The sequence below is a fragment of the Hyaena hyaena genome, unplaced genomic scaffold (assembly GCF_003009895.1).
Source record: "Hyaena hyaena isolate Hyena2069 unplaced genomic scaffold, ASM300989v1 scaffold_92, whole genome shotgun sequence".
In the NCBI taxonomy this organism is placed as follows: Eukaryota; Metazoa; Chordata; class Mammalia; order Carnivora; family Hyaenidae; genus Hyaena; species Hyaena hyaena.
This window is the reverse complement of record NW_024080723.1, coordinates 522,583-547,560: the sequence shown is the minus strand read 5'-3', so window position 1 is coordinate 547,560 and position 24,978 is coordinate 522,583. Positions and strand designations below refer to the sequence as shown.

General features: G+C 37.6%; 1 protein-coding gene across 2 annotated transcripts in view; it reads left to right on the top strand.

Annotated features, from left to right (window-relative positions):
• HIBCH (3-hydroxyisobutyryl-CoA hydrolase) overlaps positions 1 to 24,978 on the top strand; it is a 100,080-nt gene that overhangs the window by 10,003 nt on the left and 65,099 nt on the right. For both annotated transcript variants that reach the window (XM_039234729.1, XM_039234728.1), the window contains exons 3-5: positions 19,072 to 19,212; positions 21,040 to 21,124; positions 23,794 to 23,874. In XM_039234729.1, coding sequence (XP_039090660.1) covers positions 19,072 to 19,212; positions 21,040 to 21,124; positions 23,794 to 23,874 — 307 coding nt within the window. The remainder of the gene's footprint in view (positions 1 to 19,071; positions 19,213 to 21,039; positions 21,125 to 23,793; positions 23,875 to 24,978) is intronic.

Sequence of the window (24,978 nt, the reverse complement as noted above, 5' to 3'; positions counted from 1 at the left end):
AAAGACTGTAAAGGAAGACCTGAACCTGGAAAGGAGGGCAAGGTTTATCAAGCTAATGCAAGCAAGTGGAACCTATTAATGATGTTTCATTTGTATCCATAGGCTGATGTGGACATATTTTTGCAAAACTATTCATGGAAAGATTTCTTTCTTTCTCCATAACATTCTATTAAAATTTTTTTTAAATGTTTTTTTTTTTAATATTTATTTCTAGAAGAGAGAGAGAGACAGCGTGAGGAGGGGAGGGTCAGAGAGAGAGGGAGACACAGACTCTGAAATAGGCTCCAGGCTCTGAGCTGGCAGTCAGCACAGAGCCCGACGCGGGGCTCAAACCCACGAACCGCGAGATCATGACCTAAGCGAAAGTCGGACGCTTAACGACTAAGCCACCCAGGCGCCCCGTAAATTTTTTAAATGTTTATTTATATTTGAGAGAGAGAGAGAGACAGAGTGTGAACAGGAGTGGGGCAGAGAGCAAAGGGGACAGAATCCAAAGCAGGCTCCAGGCTCTGAGCTGTCAGCACAGAGCCTGACCTGGGGGTTGAACCCACAAACTGTGAGATCATGACCTGAGCCAAAGTTGGATGCTTAACTGACTGAGACACCGAGGTGCCCCTCCATAATATTCTTTTTAAAACTTACACAGCAGTTAATGTGCAGAAGCTCATTTATTCCATATATTTCTATCTCAACACAGAGAAAACTGTAGTTTTATTTCTGAAAGTAATTCTTTTCCATGTGAAGGTACATTGGTTGGACTGCATGAAATGACACTGTACATACCATTTTCAGGACACCAGTCAAATTTTGTTCTGTATATCTAGATAATGATCTAGAATCTGTGTCAACCAATTTATAATCTATGGTTTTTGAACCGATATACATTTAGGTGCTTGCTTTGTATGCAATGAACTAACTACTTTGAGATTCTATTATTAAAGACAATTCCTGACCTCAAGAAATGAACAGTCTAATAAAAAGATAGAAATATGTACTAACATAAAAAGCTTCTGTACAACGAAAGAAACCACCAACAAAACTAAAAGGCAACCAATGGAATGGGAAAAAATGTTTGCAAATGACATATTGGATAAAGGGTTAGTATCCAAAGTCTACAAAGAACTTGCCAAACTCAACACCTGAAAAACATAATCCAGTGAAGAAATGGGCAGAAGACATGAATAGACACTTCTCTAAAGAAGACATCCAGATGGGCAACAAACACATGAAATGAAGCTCAACATCATTCATCATCAGGGAAATACAAATCAAAACTACAGTGAGACACCACCTCACACCTGTCAGAATGGCTAAAATTAACAACTCAGGAAACAACAGATGTTGGTGAGGATGCCAAGAAACGGGACCACTTTTGCACTGCTGGTGGGAATGCAAACTGGTGCAGCCATTCTGGAAAACAGTGTGGAGGTTCCTCAGAAAATTAAAAATAGAACTATGCTATGACCCAGCAATTGCAGCACAAGGTATGTATCCAAAGGATATGAAAGTGCTGATTCAAAGGGACACATACACCCCAATGTTTGTAGTAGCACTATCAACAATCGCCAAATTATGGAAAGAGACCAAATACCTATCAACTGATGAATGGATAATGAAGAGTGGTGTATATATACACAATAGGTTACTACTTAGTGATGAAAAGGAATGAAATTTTGCCATTTACAGCAATGTGGATGGAAGTAGAGTGTATTATGCTAAGCAAAATAAGTCAGAGAAAGACAGATGTCATATGATTTCACTCATATGTGGAATTTGAGAAATTCAACCGATTAACATAGGGGAAGGGAGGGAAAAATAAGATAAAAACAGAGAGGGAGGCAAACCATAAGAGACTCTTTTTTTTTTTTTTAATATTTTATTTATTTCTAGGAGAGAGAGAGAGACAGTGTGAGCAGGGGAGGGTCAGAGAGAGAGGGATTCACAGACTGAAACAGGCTCCAGGCTCTGAGCTGGCAGTCAGCACAGAGCCCGACGCGGGGCTCGAACCCACGAACCGCGAGATCATGACCTAAGCGAAAGTCGGACGCTTAACCGACTAAGCCACCCAGGCGCCCCGAGACTCTTAAATACAGAGAACAAACTGAGGGTTGTTGGAGGAGGGGTAGGTGGGAGGGATGGGTTAAACAGGTGCTGGGCATTAAGGAGGGCACTTTTTGGGATGAGAACTGGGTGTTGTATTAAGAGATGAATCACTGGTTCTACTCCTGAAGCCAAGAATCCACTCTATGTTAACTAACTTTAAATGAAAAAAAGGATATTTACTAACAAAGTGTGGTAAAGAGGCCAAATAAAATTAAAGGTGTGAACAAAGGTGGGATAGAGTGATGTCGACTTTGTAATCAATGAAAGCTTACTGGAGGAAAATCATTTGATCTGGGCCTTGATGAACAATTATGGTTTCAACATGTAAAGATGGGAATAAGTGGAAGTTCATATAGTAATCCTAAAGTGATTCTATTATCTCCGTTTTACAAATGCAGAAACTGAGGCCCTGAGAATAACTTCCCTGAGAGTGTACAGTAGTGAGTGGCTAAACTAAGTCTGAGTTTGCGTCTCTAAGACTCTAAAATCTGGTTTCTTTCTGTTACACAATATGCTTGTTCTTGGTGGTGAGAATGGTGTGATAGGAGAATAGAGGTTACATTTAGGGCTTTCTGAGAATCGGTTATAAGGAGTGCTACGCAGTGGTGGGCTTGGAGAATTTACCCAGGATCAGATGTAGAGAGACTTGAAGGTCATGTGAACTAACTTGGATGTTTTTGAAGGTAACAGGGAGTCATTGACCATTTTTGAATGGCAGGAACAAGATTAAGATTGTGTTCTAGCAAAATTTCCCTGGTGGCAGTGTGAAGTATAGAACATCAGCCAAAGCTTCTGGAAATCTGCCAGAAAGGAAAGTTATAACAATCCTGCATGGCTTACAACAATGGGAATAGAATAGAAGAGAGAGCTGTTTTAGAACTAGATTCTCTGGTACGTGGTTACTGCCTCAAATTGTTGGCAGAGACGAGAAAACAAGTTTGGTTGAAAAAATGGTGATGCCATAACCTGTTCTAGGGAACAGAGGAGGAGAGACAGATTTGTTGGGAAGAAATTTGTTGGTAAATTTGGTTACCCAGTTGAGTATGGGGCACCATGTATTTACTCCTGTAATTCTAGCAGGCATTTGGAAATAGGGGCCAGGGTCTCTGGAGAAGTAAAGAAATAGATGCAAGTTTGAGTCAGCTGCCTAAAGGTAATAATTGAAGATATAAAGTAGATTATCACAAAAAGTTGAGAGAATAGAACACAGCTAAAGACCATCTGAGAGACTCTGAAGTATTGTGGAGGAATTTACTGATCCAGTTTGAAGTCAGGAAGGATTGAGTCAAGGTTGAGTAATCAACATTTAATAAATGTTGTTAGATGCTAAGAACCTTACTTGTATTGTGCTTTGGTGTCCTATTTGGGTTATAGTAATTTAAATTTAACAGCATACAACAGTTGCTAGAAACTGGTGAAAATCTTAGGAGTGAGAAGGATATGTCATTGGATAGAGACGAAAGTCACATGTCACAAGAAATCATGTTCCAGTAGGCTGTTTTCCTGGGTGTGTTTGTGGTTTGCAACCCTATTCAGTGGCAGTAGATGTTACATATAATGGAAGGTGTATGCTTACGATTGGGATTTGGGTATCCACAGCGCGATGCTTGCCCTAGGCTTGTGTTACAGCATAACTGAGTCACTAGAATGATGGATTTAAACATTTTTGAGATACCTGTATACTAAGTACTGGAAAGAAAGGTTCGTTTCTCACAATGTTTATGAAGGCTCTAAAGTATTTTCCAAAATGTAGCCTGCAAAGTACAAGTCCAAAGAAGTAAATATTCCATGAAAAAAATTTTTAAGAAGAAAAACTTCTCATTGTTTTAAACATTTTATTTAATATTTGCATATTAAGGACTAAAACGTCTTACTGATATTTAAGTTTTTTTCCCCAAACTAATTTGCCCATGGGCCATTTTATCCTTCCACATAGTGGCACTGATCATCCTTTTGCACACTTTGGGAAATGTTGCTACTCTGGATTTTGCCAGAATAGTTCTATATTCTAGCAGAGTAGACATCCTAAAGTTTTGTGTGTCTTAGGGGTGTTATTTTGGCAGACTTCATGCATTTAGTTCAGCACAGAGCTGTGTGTTGATGGTGCTTATACATTTCATCAAGCTTCCTTCACATCTTCTTGGAATAGATGTAAATAATGGGTCACCCAGGCCTTATGGGAATAGAAAAAGTTCTGTGGAGTGAGTTAAAGTGGGTGAGATGATATCATTTGAAGAAGATGATTGGGACAGTCCATTTAGGGAATGGTTAGAGCAATAGTTCTAGAATGAGATAAACCTAGGTTTGAATCTTGGTCCTGTCCCAAAGCTGTATGACTCTATGCAAGTGATCTAATGTCTCTGGGCCTCAGTTTCCTTATCTGCGGAAAGGAGTTCCTGGTATATTACACATTTGATGCGTTTTGAGGATTAAGTGAAGAGTTTAGTCAAATGTTTTACCATAGTGTCCATGGAAAAGTCTTAAAATGGTAAGTTAAAAATAGGGAACAGCTTTTGCTGATGGCCTAAGAAAATATTTGAAAATAAAAGTAAATGTGAACCCATTGTCTTTCCTGGATGTATAATAAAGATTTAATAAACTTCTAATTTCCTTCCACCTTACATCTCTTTTCCTCCTTAATCATTGTTCTGACTAGAAGCATTTCTTCTTTCCCTTCTCTGTTGTCCTTTATCCTTTCTGCCCTTACCCCTTCCCTGCCCAACTTTGGATTGCATGAGAATTCCATTTCTGACTCTATAGTCTGTAATTTTTCGTAACATGGTAAATTTTTCTTTATAGAAAACTTTTCTAGGCTTTGTTAAAAATTTGTGATATTTTCAGAAAAGAGATTTGTTTATTTCTGCATAATTAACGTATACATAAATTATGCAAATACTGGAAACTTTATCTCTTTTTCTTCTACCCTTTGGCTTGAATGATTTTGGTTAATGAACTAATAGTTGTTTTTAAGTTTTGAAAAGGCCATGAATTTTTAAGGTAAGAAAAAATCCTATTTGTCCTTTCATTTACACCATTCTAATGGCATTAACAGGAGATTCTGTAATATTCTTTGCTCAAAATCTGTTCCTCTTTAAAGGTCCTGTCGAAATCCTTCGCCTAAGTGTGTGGAGATCCATGCTTAAAAGTATTCGTGCATCATTGAAATAATAAAAATTGAAAATTACTCAATGTTTATCAATAGGGAACTGATTAAATTGACATGTAAGAATGGACAGTTGTTAAAAATAAGTATGTAGCATGCATGTGAAATCAGCAAACCCTGGGAAATTTTACAGGGTAATTGGCCTGTTATTTTCAACAAATTGTAAGGAAAACAAAGGGATGAAAGGAGAACTTCTATAATAAAAGACTTGAAAAATATATCCACTTAAAAAAATGATATTTTTGGATTTACACTTTGTATTTACTACTATACAAATTAAGACAGTTATATTTTGATGTAGAAGTAGAGGGCTGTGATTGGGTGGGGGCAGGCAGAGGCCTGGCTGGACAACATTGGGCTTGGGATTTGATTTTTACTCCAGTTACAATCTAATAGTTAGCCTTTTCTTCATGGATGCTGCCAGAGGATATGACGCTCTTATTGGTGGCACTTTGAGCAGCCTTGAGCATCATGTTTGTATTGGTTTCCCTTGCTCCCCAAGTTCTATGGGGTGACATAGAAGGTCCAGATGAATGTCTGAATATGCAGTGGGTTGCATTCAGGACAGCAAAATTGAGTTTGAGGAACCTGCTGGTTTGTAGTAAGCTGTAAGCAAGCCTGCTCCCCTGTCCCAGAGAGAGACATTACCTTTTCTTTAAAGTTGCTCACAGCAAATACAACCCTGAAAATGACCAGGCAAAGAGAGAAGTCAGGCACTTGGGTTCGTGACATATATAGCATTAAAGTGCAAGAAAACCTCAGGGCCCATGGCAGATAGCTTCTTCTAATAGCCAAGTTGGAAATCGGGTCATTGCAGACATAAATAGTTAAGATGAGGTCATACAGGAGGAAAGATTACTGGAACAATCCAAAATGACTCTTGCCCTTATGTAAAGGGAAAATTTGGAGACAAGCATACTGGGAGAAGCCACGTGAAGATTGTAATTGGGCTGATTTAAGCCAAGAACTATCAGAAGCTGGGAGAGAGGCCTGGAACAGATCCTTCCCCTAGCCATCTTTAGGGGGAGTATGGTCTTCCCACTGACACCTCGATCTCTGGCTTCTAGCCTCCAGAGCTTTGAGACCGTAACTTTCTGTTGTTTAAGCCACTTAGTTTGTGATAATTTGAGTTGACAGCCCTAGCAAATGAATGCATTTCCCATGGTACATTTGTCAAAATTAAGAACATTAGGTATGTTACTATTAACTTTAAAATTTATTTGGATTTCATGGTTTCCCATTAGTTTTCTGTTCCAGGATCCAATCCAGGATACCATATTGCATTTCCTTGTCATGTCTCTTTAGTCTCTTCTGGTCTGTGACAGTTTCTGCATCTTAGTTTTTGTGACCTTGAAAGTTTGGAGAAGTATTGGCAAGGTAGCCTGTAATCTGGGCTTGGGTCGGGTGTTTTTGTTTTTAATAAGTAAACTGTAGTTAAAAGGTTTTTGGAGAGAATATCACAAGGAAAAGTGGCCTTCTCATCACATTGTAACAGAGTATCTGGGTTTTGATCTAGGCATCAGGGATACATGACATTCACACAACATAGCTGGTGATACTGACCTTTATTACTTGGTTAAAGTGGTGTGTGTTTGGTTTCTCCCCTCTAAAGTTACCATTTTCCCCTTTTCATATTCTGTTTTTGAGAAGTAAGTAAGTTCAGCCCCTACTCAGAAGGTGAGACGACTAAGTTCTGCCTACTGAATTTTTACATATGTTATTTAGAAATCTTCTGTAGGGAAGATCAGCTATTCTCTATTTCCTTATTCAGTTTTTGATATCTGTGTGGACTCACTGATACTTATTCTTTGGGTTATAATTTTCTATCACATTATTGTGTTACTCAATTTATTCTAGCTTTGGCTCTTAGGAATTCCTTCATTTTGGATTTTGTGTCCTTTTGATATGATCCCATTCTTTTAATATATATTTTTTAATGCCTCCTTACTTTTTCATACCAGAGGTGAACTCTGGGCTCCTCATGTTTTCCTTTTTGCAGCTCTGGAATCAGCCATTTCTCTAAGGAGTCCTAGTTGGAGCTCTTTATTGGAGATTGGCATTTAGAAATCAAGATCTGAGCTCTGTGAGTGCTCTTTGATACTGGGGAATGGGGAATGATGACTTTCTCCAGGGAGAGAGAGCTAGGGTCATCTATGTTTTATAGCAGAATACACACACACACTGTATACTAATCTGTGTGAATATACATGTCTGTAGTTGTATCTTTATCCTGTATATCCTTTATATGTATACATATAAGCTAAGCATGAGTTCATTCTGACGGCATCTCTGACTTTAATCCAGAACCACAGGGCAGCGTTCATTATAGCTTCCCTTCTTGCTTATATATAACTTTCCTCTGTTACTTGTTTCACCCTAGTATACATGCAAAGCAGTCTCAGAATTGTTAACCATGCCCCATGAAAAACAAATTTACCAACTAGAATGCAGTGTTGATATACAGTTCCTTTTGTATTTATCTTTACACTTTCCAATCAGATGACTGTTTTCTGAAGTTAGTTAGGTCAGCTCCCCTGAAGCCACCACCAGGATTACTTCAGCGATGATATGTCATACATGTGTAAATTTAATTAGATTTGTCACAGTCTGCATTCCATGTTAGAATCCTGTGACATCTTTGCTGTCTTTTTTTTTTTTAGCATAGTTTCTATATATTGAAGTTTACTTTTTGTGATGTACATTTCTATGCATTTTGACAAATGCATCACTTATACATCCACCACCCCATGACCACACCAGAGCAGTTCCATCATTTTAAAACTTCCCTTGTGCTTTCCCTTAGTAGTCAACCTCTCCCACCCTCAACCACTGACGTGTGTTATGCCCCCATAGTTGTGTCCTTTACAGAATGTCTTATGAATGGAATAATACAATCTATAGGCTTTGGGGTTTGGCTCCTTTCACTTGGTGAAATGCATCTAAGATTCATCTGTGTTGCATGAACTGATAACTTGGTCCTTTTATATCACTGAATGATATTCCATTTTTTAAAAATGTTTTATTTATTTCTGAGAGACAGAGAAAGAGAGACAGCATGAGCAGGGGAAGGTCAGAGAAAGATGGAGACACAGAATCTGAAACAGGCTCCAGGCTCTGAGCTGGCTGTCAGCACAGAGCCTCACGCGGGGCTCGAACCCATGAACCGTAAGATCATGACCTGAGCCGAAGTCGGACACTTAACTGACTGAGTCACCCAGGTGCCCCATGATATTCCATTTTGGATGTACCAGTTTGTCCATTTCCTTGTTGAAGAGCATTTTGGTTGCTTCCAGTTTTTATCAATTATAAGTAAAGCTGCTAACAAGTTTTTCTGTGAACATAAGTTTTTAATTCACTTCAATAAATACATAATGGTGCAACAGCTGTGTAGTATGGTAAATCTGTGTGTAACTTTATAAGAATTTGCCAAATTGTCTCCCAAAGTGGTCGCACCATTTTGCATTCTCACTAACAGAGTGAGAGTGCCTGTTGTACTGTACCTTTGGCAGCATGTTATTGTCTGGTTTTGGATTTCAGCCATTTTAATGTGTGTAGTGGTAGCTTGTTACATTTTTTTTTTTAAGTTTATTTATTTGAGAGAGTGCACGGGAGGGGTAGAGAGGGAGAGAGAGAATCCCAAGCAGGCTCCACACTGGCAGTGCCAAGCTTGATGTGGAGCTCGAACCTATAAAACGTGAGCCAAAACCAGCCAAAATTTCAGCCAAAACCAGCCGAAACTGAGTTGGTTGCCCAACCGACTAAGCCACCGCGGCACCCCCTGGGGTTACGGTTTTAATTTGCATTTTCCTAATGATCTTCAGATGATTTTGAGCATATTGTATGTTTGTTTGCCATCCCCATATCTTTGGTGAAGATCTTTAGGGGTTTTTTTGCCCATTTTAATGTTGGGTTTTTCTTACTGAGTTTTAAGAATTGATATATTCTGGATGCAAGTCATTTATCAAGATATATGATGTTGAGATATTTTCTTCCAGTTTTTGGCTTGTCTTTCATTGGCTTAATAGTATCTTGTGCAGAATGGGAAGTTTTTAATGGTGATGAAATGCAGTTTATCACTGTTTTCCTTTTATGGATCATGCTTTTGGTGTTGTATCTCGTTAAGCCTTAATGTTTGGAAGGCACTGTGAACCAGAGTTTCAGGGATGTGAAAGCGTTCCAGTCCCTCCTCCGTGGATAGGCTGCTTTTTTCTCCTTTTCCTTTGCCCTTCATTTCTTTTCCCCAGTTATGGTTGATAAACCCTGAAGTCTTTGGCAATGGTTTTGAGGTTCTTCTCCCAAGAGAGATTAAGGCTTTTATTTTGTAGGCCTCCCTTTCCTTCCCCCACTGTAGTGAGGTTCCACCAGAACCCAGGGCTACAGACTTTGAAGTCCTTCCTCCCTCCCCTGTGGAGTTAGCCTTTTGTTTTATATGGGAGATGAGGGAAAGGATTTTGCTGTACCTGTTGTTTCCCTGCTCAGCCAGCACCTCGCAGGGAGCTTTCTCCACTTTTCCCTGGGAGCTCCTGGTTGGGTTTCAGGAGGAAAAGCCAGCCAGGGTGGAAACCCCTGCATGACTGTGACCCCCCAGGAGCTTCATGCGATCGCATTTGCCCATATTTGGCCTCCAGCCGGTCGTCAAAAATCCTAATTAAACTTCCTGAAAGCTTTTGCCTGAAGTAAGCAAATATTTTGGTCCTGTGTCTCCTTGAAGGCACCTGTCGCTCTTCAGATTTTATTACAGCCATTTACCCTGTGACCTCTGTTCTCTGATTGAGCTTATGAGAAGCCGTTAATTTGCAGTCTATTCAGCTTTTTTTCTATAAGGTCAGGATGAGCATCTTTTCAGCTCTCAACATCTCTGAGCTGAAACCAAATAATAAGTTTTTAAGGATTCCTTCCATATTTGTGGTAATTTATATAAACTGTTCAAAAACCATGAGTTTTTTTTCTGACAAATTTGACTTGGGTTCAAACAAGTTTGGTTAGTATGGAGAGAGATGAAAGTTTATTAATACTTGTATTTAACATGTTTGTATGATAGGAAAACTTTTATCTGTATTTTAAGATCTAGAATAATGTGGGTATCTGAAAAAATATAGCTTTTTTAGTCTGTCATCTGTCTTTTCATATGAGTAAGGGTTTAATCAAGGAAGTAGAACCACTGTGGGTATTGAAATGGGGCAGAATATGCCATCCCTAAAACATGCCACTTTGGCATGTGAATTATTTTGAGCTGAAGTCAGTCAACATCCAGCAGATTTGGGAAAAGCTTTTTATCTCCCTCGCAACTGCCTGAAAGAAATTAGAAAGGAGGGTTGTGCTAGGAAGGGAGCTTTTTTATATTTGACAATATAAAAGGGACGACTTTTTATATTTGAGAGACTTATCTGCATGACAGGGCAAACGTTTACCAAACGTTTGCTCTTCTTACCTCCTGGTGAATTGCTTTCCTCTCCTTTGAAGCCTCAGACTCTATTTCTTTTCTTGGCTTGGGATGGCATATGAACATCAGTTGCCTTGCTACCTTTGAGTTTCACACCTTTGTGAGCCCCCTTTCTTAAGAAATAAAAATTTTCACCAGTTAATCTGTCTTTCTTACAATGGGGGAAGGGTTTAGCCAAGAACCTGGAAGGATAGGGGGAAATTATTTTTTCTCCCCTACAGTATTATGGAATAAAAGATTTATTATGGGAATAAGATCTTCCACAGTACTGACAGAAGCTATGAGAGGGTGAAGAGAAGGAGTCGGAGGGTCAGAAAACTTCCCATCCTTCCTACTCATCTAACACAAGTGAGTCAGTAGGAACCTGGAAGGAAATCAGAGAAGCTAGGTACTTTAGCTGCTAGAGTCGGCCTGCAAAGCAGGTGATAGACGAAATCTGGAGAAGGCTGTGTCTTCTGGGGGACTTGGTGTCCCTTTTGGTCTGGTTTCTTTTGTGATTTTTGTGTATAACTTGCTTTTACCACAAATGTTTTTAGTACCAGTAAGGTAAGAAATGAAAAATACAGTTTACTAAGTCATATGTTTACTTGGTTTTTTTTTTTTTTTTTAGGAGATGAAAAAATAGATTTATCGCTATTTCTAAAAGTCAGAACTAGAGGAAGATTAAACATAACAGATGTTATAAGAACATAAGTAGAAACAACTATTTTACAATAACATGTACTTGAAACACATTTTTTTTTTGTACTGGAAACTATGAAAAATAACTCTTCAAATGATTTTAACATTTGCTCTTCCTTATATACAGTTGAATTTCCAGTGGGATAACAAAGATTCCCACAGCTCTCTGGGCCTTGCTTTGTTAAAACCCTTCCTTAAAACCTTCTGGAATACTCCATGAATCCAGTGTATGGTTTAGCAGGAAATTGGCACTGCCGCCCGTGCACACATGTTTGCCTGTTGTCCTGTCTTCCCAGCTCCCCCACACATGTGGGATCATTACCAGAGTTCAGGGGACCTCATGGACAGTCAAACAAGAAAGCCCTCTGGGACAAAGCCTTTTAATGAAGTTCCCTTTTGGAGATTGCTTAGTACTTTTAAACTTAATCTATTACTCTTATTAAAAAAAATTTTTTTAAAAAAATACTGGTTTGAATAGGCAGTAAATACATATGCCACAAAATTCAAAAAGTTCAAAGGGGTCATATACTAAAAAGTCTACCCACCCCTCTCTGCTATGTCCAGTTTTCTTTCCTGGAGGCAACCATTTTAGCAATGTCTTCTGATCTGTCTAGAAATACCTTCTTGTGTCCATATACAGAGTGGGTGAGTAGCATTGTAAACACACTGTCTGGTTGTTCCACAACAGTGTATGGAGCATTAGCTGCCTTTCTTTTATTTTTTTAATGTTTATTTTTGAGAGAGGGTGAGTGGGAGAGAGGAAAAGAGAGTAAGAGAGAATCCCAAAAAGGCTCTGTGCCATTTGCACAGAGCCCGATGTGGAGCTCGAACTCATTAACCGTGAGATCATGACTCAAGCTGAAACCAAGAGTTGGACACTTAACCTACTGGGCCACATAGGTGCCCCTGCCTCATTCCTTTTAAAGCCTCTTAAGGTATGCATTTTTTTTAATGAATGGCTATAATTCATTTAACCAGACTCCCACTGGTAACATTTAGGTCATTTCAAATGTTTTGCCATTACAAATGACACTGCAGTGATTACTCTTGTGTATTCATTTTCCCCATATGTAAATATGTCTATAGGATAAATTTCTGGAACAAGAATCACTGTGTCAATGTGTATGCTTTAAAAAACATGTTGTCAGATTGTTTTTCCTAGGCTCTATAATAGTTTTTGCTCCTACAGTATGTCTGCTTCCTCACCCTCTAGATATCATAGGATACCAAACTTTTTGCCAAGTTTGTTAAAAAATATATTTTACTATAGTTAGGTTTTAAATTTAAATTTAATTTTTAAGAGATGCTTGGGGAAATTTTTATTAGCTGATATAAAGTCAGTATGAATAACAAACTCTTTCCCCATACACAAATAATAAATAAAAATTAGTTGATGCCTCTTAAAATGTTAAAAATAAATTGAAATAAAAACAGTTAATTGGAATAAATCCAGTGAAAGATGTGGAAAATCTCCACTCAGGGAAATATAAAATTTTGAAATTTTGAATTATATATAAAACACTTCATATTACAAAAGTGTCAGTCCCACTAAATAGGTCTTTAAATTCATGGCCATCTTAATCATACTCCCTGCAGAAGTTTGTTGTAGATACTGACAAGCTGACTTTAAAATCCATAAGAAAACACAAAAGATCAAGAAAACTTAGTGTTGAAGGAGAACAACATTGGAAGACTTTGGTATGCTATCTACAATGATTAAAATTGTAATAAAAACAATGTGGTAATGAGACACGTTAAGAAACCAATATAGGGACGCCTGGGTAGCTTAGTCGGTTAAGCGTCCAACTTTCGCTTAGGTCATGATCTCGCGGTTCGTGGGTTTGAGCCCCACGTCGGACTCTGTGCTGACTGCCAGCTCAGAGCCTGGAGCCTGTTTCAGAGTCTGTGACTCCCTCTCTCTCTGACCCTCCCCTGCCCACGCTCGCTCGTGCTCTCTCTCTCTCTGTCTCCCCCTCTCTCCCCCCCCAGAAAGAAATAAAGCATTAAAAAATTAAAAAAAAAAAAAAGAAACCAATATAATCATTGGTACAAAATAGACCCACTTAGATATGGAAATAAGAATTACAATAAAAATGTTATTTCAGAGCAGTGAAGAAAGGATGGTTTTATCACTAAATGGCACTAGGTCATCTGGATAGCCATATAGATGACTAGACATGGGAAAATCCCTTTAATCAGTCAGTGTGCAGCTCAAACAGGTCATAATTTGGATGACCTTCAAGAATGGACAGTTTGGGCCTGCCCTGGCCACACATGGCATCAGGTACCCGGAGTCCAATGGTATTCTCCTCTCTAATACTTATTTACTTATATATAATTTATTGTCAAGTTAGCTAACCTACAGAGTATACAGTGTGCTCTTGGCTTTGGGAGTAGATTCCCATGCTTCATCACTTACATACAACACCCAGAGCTCATTCCAACAAGCGCCCTCCTCAATGCCCATCACCCATTTTCTTCCCAACTCCCCTCACCCCCCATCAACCCTCACTTCTCTGTATTTAAGAATCTCTTATGGTTTGTAACTAGTTTTTTCCCTTCCCTTCCCCCATGGTCTTCTGTTAAGTTCCTCAAATTCCACATATGAGTGAAAACATATGATATCTGTCTTTCTCTGACTGACTTATTTCACTTAGCATAATACCCTTCGGTTCCATCCAGTTTGTTGCAAATTGCAGGATTTCATTCTTTCTCATTGCCAAGTAGTATTCCATTGTATATATAAACCACATCTTTATCCATTCATAAGTTGATGGACATTTGGGCTCTTTCCATAATTTGGCTATTATTGATACCTCTGCTATCAACATTGGGGTACATGTGTTCCTGTGTTTCAACACTCCTGTATCTTTGGATAAATTTCTAGTAGTGCTATTGCTGGGTTATAGGGTAATTCTATTTTTAATTTTTTGAGGAAACTCCACACTGTTTTCTAGAGAGGCTGACCCAGTTTGCATTCCCGCCAACAGTGCAAAAGTGTTCCCTTTTCTCTACATCCTCACCAACATCTGTTGTTTCCTGAGTTGTTAATTTAGCCACTCTGATCAGGTGAGGTGGTATCTCAGTGTGGTTTTGAGTTGTATTTCCCTGATGATGAGTGATGTTGAGCATCTTTCCATGTGTCTGTTGGCCATCTGGATGTCTTCTTTAGAAAAGTGTCTATTCATGTCTTCTGCCCATTTCTTCACTGGATTATTTTTTTGGGTGTTGAGTTTGGTAAGTTCTTTATAGACTTTGGATACTAACCTTTTATCTGATTTAGGTTTTAATTTTAATTGACATAATGCAGACTTTCTGTTTTTAATAGCCTTTTCTATAACCCTTTTAAGTGAATATAAATTATTTTTATCTGATAATTTTAATAAAAACTAACCTGATATTAAATGTGAAGCAGGATTTTATAAAAAACTTAAACATTGTGTAAAGATTTTGCTTAATGCTATTAAATATGGACTTCTGTGTTTTACTAGATTTCAGTTAATAACTGTGCCATTGCTTTTAATTAGCATTCTCTAGTTAAAGTTTTCCAATTTAAACTTTCAGTTTTATCTTGCATACTGTTCTTATGTGAAGCTTGAAGCATTGTTTTTAGTTAAAGGGATGTATGAAGTATAATTGTGTCATTAGTCTTAACAGCTGTGTATCGCAGCGTCCTGGGAGATTGCTATGTTGCTTACAGGTGTTATATTAATACTATATATTACATGAGCAATGAGATCTGATGATTAAGTTATGGTGTATGAGTTACTAAGTAAGCATATAGGCTAGTTCATCATAGCCATAAGCCAAGACAGACTTATAAGTCTGTCATTTTATGATCTGGCCTCACCTGCTTCTTCTGCTTACTTTCCTTTCCCTCATTTTCTCGTGTTTAACGTCTTAATATTTCTGGGGTGCCTGGGTGGCTCAGTTGGTTAGGTGCCCCACACTTGGTTTCACCCAGATCATTATCTTAAGGTTTGTGAGATAGAGCACTGCATTCGGCTCTACACTGATGGTGCACAGCCTGCTTGGGACTCGCTCTCCACCTTTCTCTTTGTCCCTGTCCCTCCCCTTCTCATGCTCTCTCAAGCAAAATAAGTAAACATTAAAAATATCTTTCCAAATATTCATGGTTTGTTTTAGCATGTGCTATTCTCTAGGATTCTTGCACTCCTTTTTCTTGGCATACATCAAGACCCAGCTCAAATACCTCCACCCCCCATTTTTTCCCCAAATTGTCAGTAGCTACTGTAGTCAGAGTTATTTGCTATCTCTATTCATCTTTTCTTTGCAAGCACCTAACATATTATTTGGTATATAGTAATAAATTAAAAGATTTGAGAGTATTTCATAGTCCAAGTAATTCTAGGACTAGGTTCTAAATCAGTTGACTCTCTTCATTCAGAAACAAAAAAAAATTTAATTACTATGTGTATACTTTGTATATACTATGTATATACTTTTGCTTTTGGTATGTATATTTTGCTTTTCTACAGAATTTAAATAATTTTAGAACCTTTGTCAGGGGCACCTGGGTGGCTCAGTTGGTTAAGCCTCTGACTGTTGATTTCAGCTCAGGTCATGATCTCCTGTGGAATCAACACCTGCGTTGAGCTCCATACTGTGTGTAGCCTGCTTGGGATTCTCTCCCTCCCTCTTTGCCCCTCCCCTCATCGTGTGCGTGTTCTCAAAATAAATAAGCACTTAAAAGAAACCTTTATTAGACATACCTAGTTGCCCATTTGATTAGTTACCATTAACACTATGAAAGATTTCCATTTGATGTCCAGGCATACCTTGTATCATTGTGGTTTGCAGATCCTGCTGTTTTGTTTTGTTTTGTACAAATTGAAGGTTTGTGGCAACCCTGCATCAAGCAGAGCAAATCTGTTGGTGGTATTTTTCCAACAGCATTTGCTCACTTTGTCTATGTGTCAAATTTTTGTAATTCTCACAATATTTCTAATTTTTTCACTATTGTTTTGGTGAACAGTGATCAGTGATCTTTGATGTTAGTGTAATTGTTTACACCAAAACTGTAATTGTTTTGGTGGCACCATGTAAGATGGTGAATTTAATAAATCTTGTGTTCCTTCTTACTGCTTCACCAATCTGCTGCTGTTTCATGTCCTTCTCCTTAGGCCTCCCTATTCCCTGAGACACAACGGCATAGAAATTAGGCCAGTTAATATCCCTGCAGTACCTCCAAGTGTACAAACGAAAGGAAGAGTCAGATGTCTCTCACTTTAAATCAAAAGCTAAAAATGATTAAGCTTAGTGAGGAGGGCATAGCAAACGCTCAGATAGGTCAAAAGCTAGGCCTTTTGGACCAGTTAGCCAAGTTGTGAATGCAACAGAAAAGTTCTTGAAGGAAGTGAAAAGTGCTACTTCAGTGAACAAATGAATAAGAATGTGAAACACCCTTATTGCTGATAATGAGAAAGTTTTAGTTGGGATAGATCAGACCAGCTACAACATTTCCTTAGGTCAGACCTAATCCAGAATAAGGCCTTAATTCTGTTCAGTTCTATGAAGGCTGAGAGAGGTGAGGAAGCTACAGAAGAAAAGTTTGAAGTTAGCAAAAGTTAGTAATGGGGTTTAAAGAATGCCATCTCTGTAATGTAAAGATGCAAGGTGAAGCAGAAATTGCAGATGGCAAAGATGCAGCCAGTTATCTAGAAGGTCTAGCTAAGATAATGAAGGTGAGTATAATAAACAAGGTCTTCAATATAGATGAAACAGCTTATTATTGGAAGAAGAGGTCATCTAGGACTTGCATAGTTAGAGAGAAGTCACTGGCTGGCTTCAGAGCTTCAAAGGATAGGCTGACTTTCTTGTTAGGGGCTAATGCAGCTGTTGACTTTAAGTTGAAGCTAATATTCATTGATCATTCTGAAAATCCTAGGGCCCTTAAGAATCCTGCTAAATCTATTCTTCTATGCTTTATAAATGGAAAAACAAACCCTGGATGACAGCACAGCTGTTTACGACATAGTTAACTGAATACACATACACATACATACACACACACATAAAATGTAATATATTTTAATGTTTGTTTTTGAGAGAGCACAAGCATGAGAGGGACAGAGAGAGGGGAACAGAGGATCTGAAGCAGGCTCTGCTCTGGCAGCAGTGAGCCTGATGTGAGGCTTGAACTCAAGAACCAAGATCATAACCTGAGCTGAAGTTGGACACTCAACCAACTGAGCCATCCAGGTGTCCCCTGAATATTTTAAGTCTACTGTTGAAACCCACTGCTCAGAAGAAAAGATGCCTTTCAAAATACTGCTCATTGACAATGCACCTGGTTGCCCAAGAGCTCTGATGGAGCTTGCTAACACAGCATCTATCCTGCAGCCTTGGGTCAAGGGGTAATTTCGAATGTTCAAGTCTTACTGTTTAAGAAATACATTTCAAATATAAGGCTATAGCTGCCATAGAGATGGATTCCTTTCATGGATCTGGGCAGAGTAAATTGAAAACCTTCTGGAAAGGATTCACCATTCTAGATGTCATTAAGAACATCGTGATTCTTAAGAGGCCAAAAACTATCAACATTCATAGGAGTGAGAAGTTTATTCTAACCCTCATGGATGACTTTGATGGGTTCAAGACATCCGTGGAGGAAGTAACTGCAGATGTGATGGAAACAGAAGGAGACCTAGAATTAAAAGTGGAGCCTGAAGATGTGACTGAATTGCTGCACTCTTGTGGTCAAACTATGAAGGAGTTGCTTCTTATGGATAAGCAAAGAAAGTGGTTTCTTGAGATGGACTCTATTCCTGGTGAAAATATTGTGAAGATCGTTAGAACCACAACAAAGGATCAAGACTATTACATAAACATAGTAGATAAAGTAGCACCTTGAAGTTTGAGAGGATTGACTCTAATTTTGGACGTTCTGCTTTGGGCCCACTGCTATCAAACAGCATTGCATGCTACAGAGAAATTGTGAAAGGAAGAGTCATTCAATACAGCAAACTTGACTGTTGTCTTATTTTAAGAAATTGCCACATCCTCCCCAACCTTCACAACTTCCACCCTGATCAGTCAGCAGCCATCAATGTTGAGACAAAACTCTCCACCAGCAAAGATTCTGACTCAAAGTACAGGTAATCATTAGTATTTATTAGCAAATTTTTTTTTCCCTTTGCACAGTGTCAGCTTTATTCAGTCATAAAGCAAGGTTAACCTAACTATCAAGCAGGTTCAGGCTTCCAAAAGTCAGAACTACGTGTTTAACTTGGCTTCTACAGTGTGGCCTCGTCTCTCTCTTTAGTTGTAGAGTTTGTTCTCTCAGCCTTCAGGTTGATTTCTGGGGTATATGGGATGAATTGATAATTTTCTAGTTGTGTTCATGGGACAAGATGAGCCTAGGGTCCTCCTATTCCACCACCATCTTTCTCTCAATAAATTACTTTTTAATTAAAGTGTGTACATTGTTTTTTCAGACATAATGCTATTCCACATGTAATAGACTACAGTATAGTATAAGTGTAACTGTTATATGCACCAAGACAAAAATCACTTGACTTTATTGCAGTAGTTGCTGTATTGTGGTGGTCTGGAGCTGAACTCACAGCATCTCTGAGGTATACCTGTCTATGGTTCGATATTGACTTGTGACAAAACCTTAATGAATTTCATCCTAAACTTAATCTTTTTTTTTACACAGAGAATGTCTAACCACACAGATGCAGCAGGAGAAGTACTATTGGAAAGAAGAGGGTGTGCAGGAGTGATAACACTAAACAGACCAAAGTCCCTAAATGCACTGAATCTTAATATGATTCGGCAGATTTATCCACAACTAAAGGTTTGTAATTTCCTTAAAAAAATTATATGGACCCTTTAAAAAATGTATCGTAGGGGTACCTTGGTGGCTCAGTCAGTTGCGTGGCTAACTTCGGCTTAGGTCATGATCTTGGGCCCCATGAGTTCAAGCCCCATGTCAGGTTCTGTGCTGACTGCTTGGCCAGCCGATTCTTTTTTTAAAATTTCTTTCATAGTTTATTGTCAAGTTGGTTTCCATATAACACCCAGTGCTCATCCCAACAAGTGTCCCCCTCCGTGCCCATCTCCCCCCTCCCCTGTCCCTCACCCCTACCAGCCTCAGTTTGTTCTCAGTATTCAAGAGTCTCTTCATGTTTTGCCTCCCTCTCCCCAGCTAGTTCCCCCCTTCTCCTCCCCCATAGTCCTCCGTCAACTTCCTCCTAATCCTCCTATAAGTGAAAACATACGGTATCTGTCCTTCTCTGCCTGACTTATTTCGCTCAGCATAACACCCTCAAGGTCCATCCATGGTGCTACACATGGCCAGATTTCACTGTTTCTCATTGCCATGTAGTATTCCATGGTATAGATAAACCACATCTTCTTGATCCAGTCATCAGTTGATGGACACTTAGGCTCTTTCCATTATTTGGCTATTGTTGAGAGTGCTGCTGTGAACATTGGGGTCCATGTGCCCCTATACTGGCCAGCCTATTCTTAGAGAAGACCATAAGCTTTTCTATTCTAAGTGAACTGCATGGTACAATGGAAAAGCATGACTTCTAGTTGGACTACTTTGTTTGAAACTTGGATTTCTGTTTATTAACTGTTTAGCTTGGGAGTGTTCATCTCTCCGTCCTCCATTTATCTCAGCTATGAAGTGGGGATTATAATATCTCACAGGATTATTATGAAGATGTAGTGAAATGATGTACCTAATATGGGCAGCCACAAAGACCAATTCTATCCTGGTTACTAGTTTCTTAATTTTTCATTTGATGAGTCTGTCTTCCATTTTCTTGTGTCCATTTGGGGCACCTTATAATATGTCTTTAAATGTAATAAAAAGAAATAAACTAAGTATTTCAGGTTGGAGTGGTCCAGAGTGGAAGAAAGTAGAAACTTCCATGTTAGGCTACCATATTTCTATTAATGTAGTCTAATATTGCACTAGGCTTTTGAACAACCCCATCCATCCAGCTACATCTCTTCCTTGTGTGTTTATATTGTTATTCTCAAATGTAGAATTTATAGAGCTCCTATTAATTTTTGTCTCTGGTTAACTAATGATTTAGTGTATTTAGTCTTTTGAATTTCCATTGGCTCTTGATTCTTTCATCCTGCTTATTACTTGCCCCTACCGACCTCAAATCACTTCAAGATTTGATTAGTATAAGTAGTTTTACTCTATTGCTTATAAATTTGTCAGTAGGTTGGAGCCCTATTGTGATATCACCACGATAGAAAAGTTCTTGTTTTTTTTTTATCAACAGTCTTTGGACTGATTTGTTCACCAGATTTATAAGCTTCTGGAGTGTATATTTAAGCCCATGTTTTTTCATCTTGGTCTCAAAGTTGTCATGGCAAAGATTTCCTCAGATAATATCGTACAATTTGGATCACAAAGTGTATTCATCTAGCAAGTTGGTTGGAATAGTCTTCAATTTCTGATTTATGTCAGAAAAGAAAATGAAATTGGGATCTATTCTTTTGGATATACTTTATAAAGCTTTTATTTTATATGTATTGACATCTATCTATCTATACACATATACCTATGTATGTATATGTGTATATATATGCATATAGATTTTTTAAATGAGTTTGCATTTATAATATACTTTTTCCATCTTCTTTTACATTTAAACAGAATTGGGAACAAGATCCTGAAACTTTCCTGATCATTATAAAAGGAGCTGGCGGAAAGGCTTTCTGTTCTGGGGGTGATATCAGAGGTAAAAATTTTTTCCTCCACTTAACCTAAATGCTTTTTGCCCCACATAGAACTGATAAAACAGGGGCGCCTGGGTGGCTTAGTCGGTTAAGCGTCCGACTTTCGCTTAGGTCATGATCTCGCGGTTCGTGGGTTCGGGCTCCGCGTCGGGCTCTGTGCTGACTGCCAGCTCAGAGCCTGGAGCCTGTTTCAGTCTGTGACTCCCTCTCTCTCTGACCCTCTCCTGCTCATGCTGTCTCTCTCTCTCTCCTAGAAATAAATAAAAACATTTAAAAAAAAAAAAAAGAACTGATAAAACAAAGGAAAATTTTGTATTACTTCATAATTTGCTTTACTTAGAATTTTTTTTTATAATGACTTAGCTTTTGTAGTTAATATTAGAAAAATGAGAATAGCATTTTTTAAACTATATATGTCCCCTTCATATCCAGTCTCTCCCTAAATCATCCTAAACAAAATGTACAGTTATGGTATGTGTTTCCACTTTTTATTTTAGATTAGCTAATATTCAGCAGTTCAATTTGTTCTATAACCTGACAATCTGGCCACGTTGAGTGAATTGTCATTATCCAAATATGACATTCTTTCACATATTTCCTTGACTATGCCTGTGCTTTTCCCCAGTTCATGGTCCCAAAGCAGGAATGTACTTAATTATAGAATTTATTCTATTGTCAATATATTTTTATAGATGTTTAAACATGTTGAGATGAGATAAAAAGATTAATTCTCCTTTCTAATTCCCTAGGTCAGTCTGTCTGTATACATTTAACTATTAAAGGCAAAAGAACGAAGAAATGTTTATTCTCAGGATCAAAGTCATGTACTTATTATCACTACTGGTTGTCAGTAATTCATATATACTGAAAACTGTTTTTACGTTTTGTAATGAAATTGGTAGAGTTCATGGATAGTATTTTTTTTTCCCTTGAGTTTTTATCTTGTGTGTGTGTGTGTGTGTGTTGTGTATTTTATTTATTTATTTATTTTTGTATTCTGTTAAGGCAGTACTGTTTGGGTTGACCTATTTACCAAAGTTACAAGTTGATGTAGACTATTATATTTGGAATAGGAAGAAACAAGCTTGATTTAGGACATAATTTTAGAAACCTATCAAATTTAAAGTAACTTGAATCTTAAAATTTCAGTTGCTTAGATAGATTTGTTAACTGAATTGTGTTTGAATTTATTGTTTTACCCACAACATGAATATATTTAAAATATTGTTTGTCAGCATGGAGCTAACCTTTATTCTGGAGTTGGGGCTATGATCTTGTTAGTTTACAGATGGGTAGAGCCTTATGTATTGTTTTTTGCTTCTTCTGACGGTGAGCTATTTTTACATACAGGTCAAACTTTATATTGATATTTGGAACTACAGTAACAAATTACAAATTTAGTTTATGTGTATAATGAAGTGGTCTTTAATTCAAGGAAATTTAGTTGCTTTAAAGATATTTATTTAGTCCAAGGTCGTAAGTGGGCACTCAGAAAAATAATTTTTTTTAATGCTATTCTTTAAGTTTAACTTCTGTGGAATTAATTGATTAGAATAAGATAAAGAGGAAATCAAAGATTTTTGATGTAAAAGAGCTTCATTCCACAGACAATATAATTTGTACTTTTGTCCTTTTAGAATTGCTAAATAATGGTAAGAACTGAAAAGAAACCATAGATGAGGGTTTAGGGGGCATGCATATATCAGTGAAACCCTATTAATAACAAAAATAGAGACCAATGCTTTCTTTTAAAAACGAGGAAAAGAAGTCAATATGTGAAACATTTTGAAAGAAAATATATCAGTTTTCGAGAATTAGTCTAAATGTCTGTAATCAACAATTTTTATGTAACTCTTTCCCATAGAGGAAATACGTTTATATTTTAATTTGTATTTTAATAGATAATTCTCATAAGGGGTACCTAGGTGGCTCACTCGTTTGAGCGTCTGACTTCATCTCAATGAGTGTTTCATGGTGAAATGAATGTGGCAGAAATATTTAACTAGACAGAATATATTGTACTGTGTGTGTGTGAGTACACACATGCACACATATGCTTATATTTCTCTGTGTGTATAGTGTACTTTGTGTTAAGATATATTACCATTGGAGATACATATCCAACAAATGTTTATTTGGGTGCTATAGAAAATAGAAGAAAATGGTAGCAATATATAAGCTCTAAATTAGGTATAGCACTTTGTAAGAAATTCTGAAGAATTTTTGCCTTGACTTTTGACTTTAGAATATGAATCTGGGGCTAACTGTCTGTGGCAAGGACACTTCCAAACTTTAACAAACCATTCTAGAGTTTCCCCTGGTACTTAATGTCACAATATTTTTTTAAAAATTATTTTTATTGTTTATTTTTGAGAGAGACAGAGTGTGAGCAGAAGAGGGGCAGAGGAAGAGAGGGAGACACAGAATCTGAAGCAGGCTCCAGGTTCTGAGCCGTCAGCATAGAGCCTGACTCGGGGTTCGAACTCACGAGCTGTGAGTTCATGACCCGAGCCGAAGTTGGATGCTTAACTGACTGAACCACCCAGGCACCCCAATATCACAATATTTTAAGTTTATTTTCTTTGACTACGTTAACTAGAAAGCACTTTTTAAAAAAAGTTGTAATCCTTTTTCCCTTCCTTCTTTCCTTTTTTGTTTTTTTTTTTGGTAGAGCTCTCAGAAGCCAGAAACGCAAACCAGAAGGTGACTCAAGATCTCTTTAGAGAAGAATATACCCTGAACTATGCCATTGGTATGTATACTCCTCTGAGAGCTTTATAAACAGAATCAACAAATGAGCTACAGTGTCACTTGTTAAAGATATAATCAGTAGACATTGTTATTGCTCTTTTATAGACTATATATCAGGCATAAATAAAGCTGATTAAACTATTCTGACTGCTCATTCCAGAATAATTCATACTTTAATATTAGTAAGCTATACTTAATTATTGAATGTCCTACAATCAATATGAAAACATGGATTCTGATTGTATGGCCGGCTTTCTTAGAAAACAAAAAACTTGGGCCTCGGTTTTCTCTGTAAAATTAAGTACCATTTCCTAATTCTTCAGGAACTCTGGGACGAAAATACCTTTATAAAGTTGATGTTCCAGGTTTCATTGTAAGTGAAGCAGTACTTTCATCACACATGGGTTTCAAATGTTAAGCTGCAGGGAATAATATAATAAATCGTTGTGTACCCACCAGCCAGAATGAACAGACATTAATATTTTATTTTTGCTTGATGTTTTAAGATTTATTTAAAAGAAATAAAATACTACGTGTTTTAAACTTCTGCTTTAGTTGGCTTTGTTGCTTTCCTCAGTGTCATTTTTTTCTCTCCCCAGAAGCAACCATTGTTTCTCCTCAATAAGCAACCATTGTCATTAATTTTTGGTGTATCCTACTAGACCATACTTAATATTTATACTCTATGAACAAAAGCAGTATTACTTTGTGGGTTTGAAATTTATACAAGTAACATCTTACTATGTATACCACTGTATCGGTTGTTTTTAATAACATGGATTGAAACGGTTCCATAGTGGTCTGTATTATGAAGGTATCCCGCATTGCTTTCCTGTTCTACATTAATTGATATTTTAGGTTATTCCAAATTTTTACTAATATAGATTGTTACATATGTCCCCTTAGTGTCTATATACAAAAGTTTCTATAGGAATAATAGAAGCACAATGGATGGATCATAGTTTATAGGTCTTCAGTTGTTTCCAGACTCTTCTCTACAGTACTTTATTTTTCTGCATGTCCTTTCCATCATTTTTTGTGTTAAACTTTGCATGTCTAATATCTTACTGTGGCTTTAATTTGTATTTCATTGCATATTGGTGAG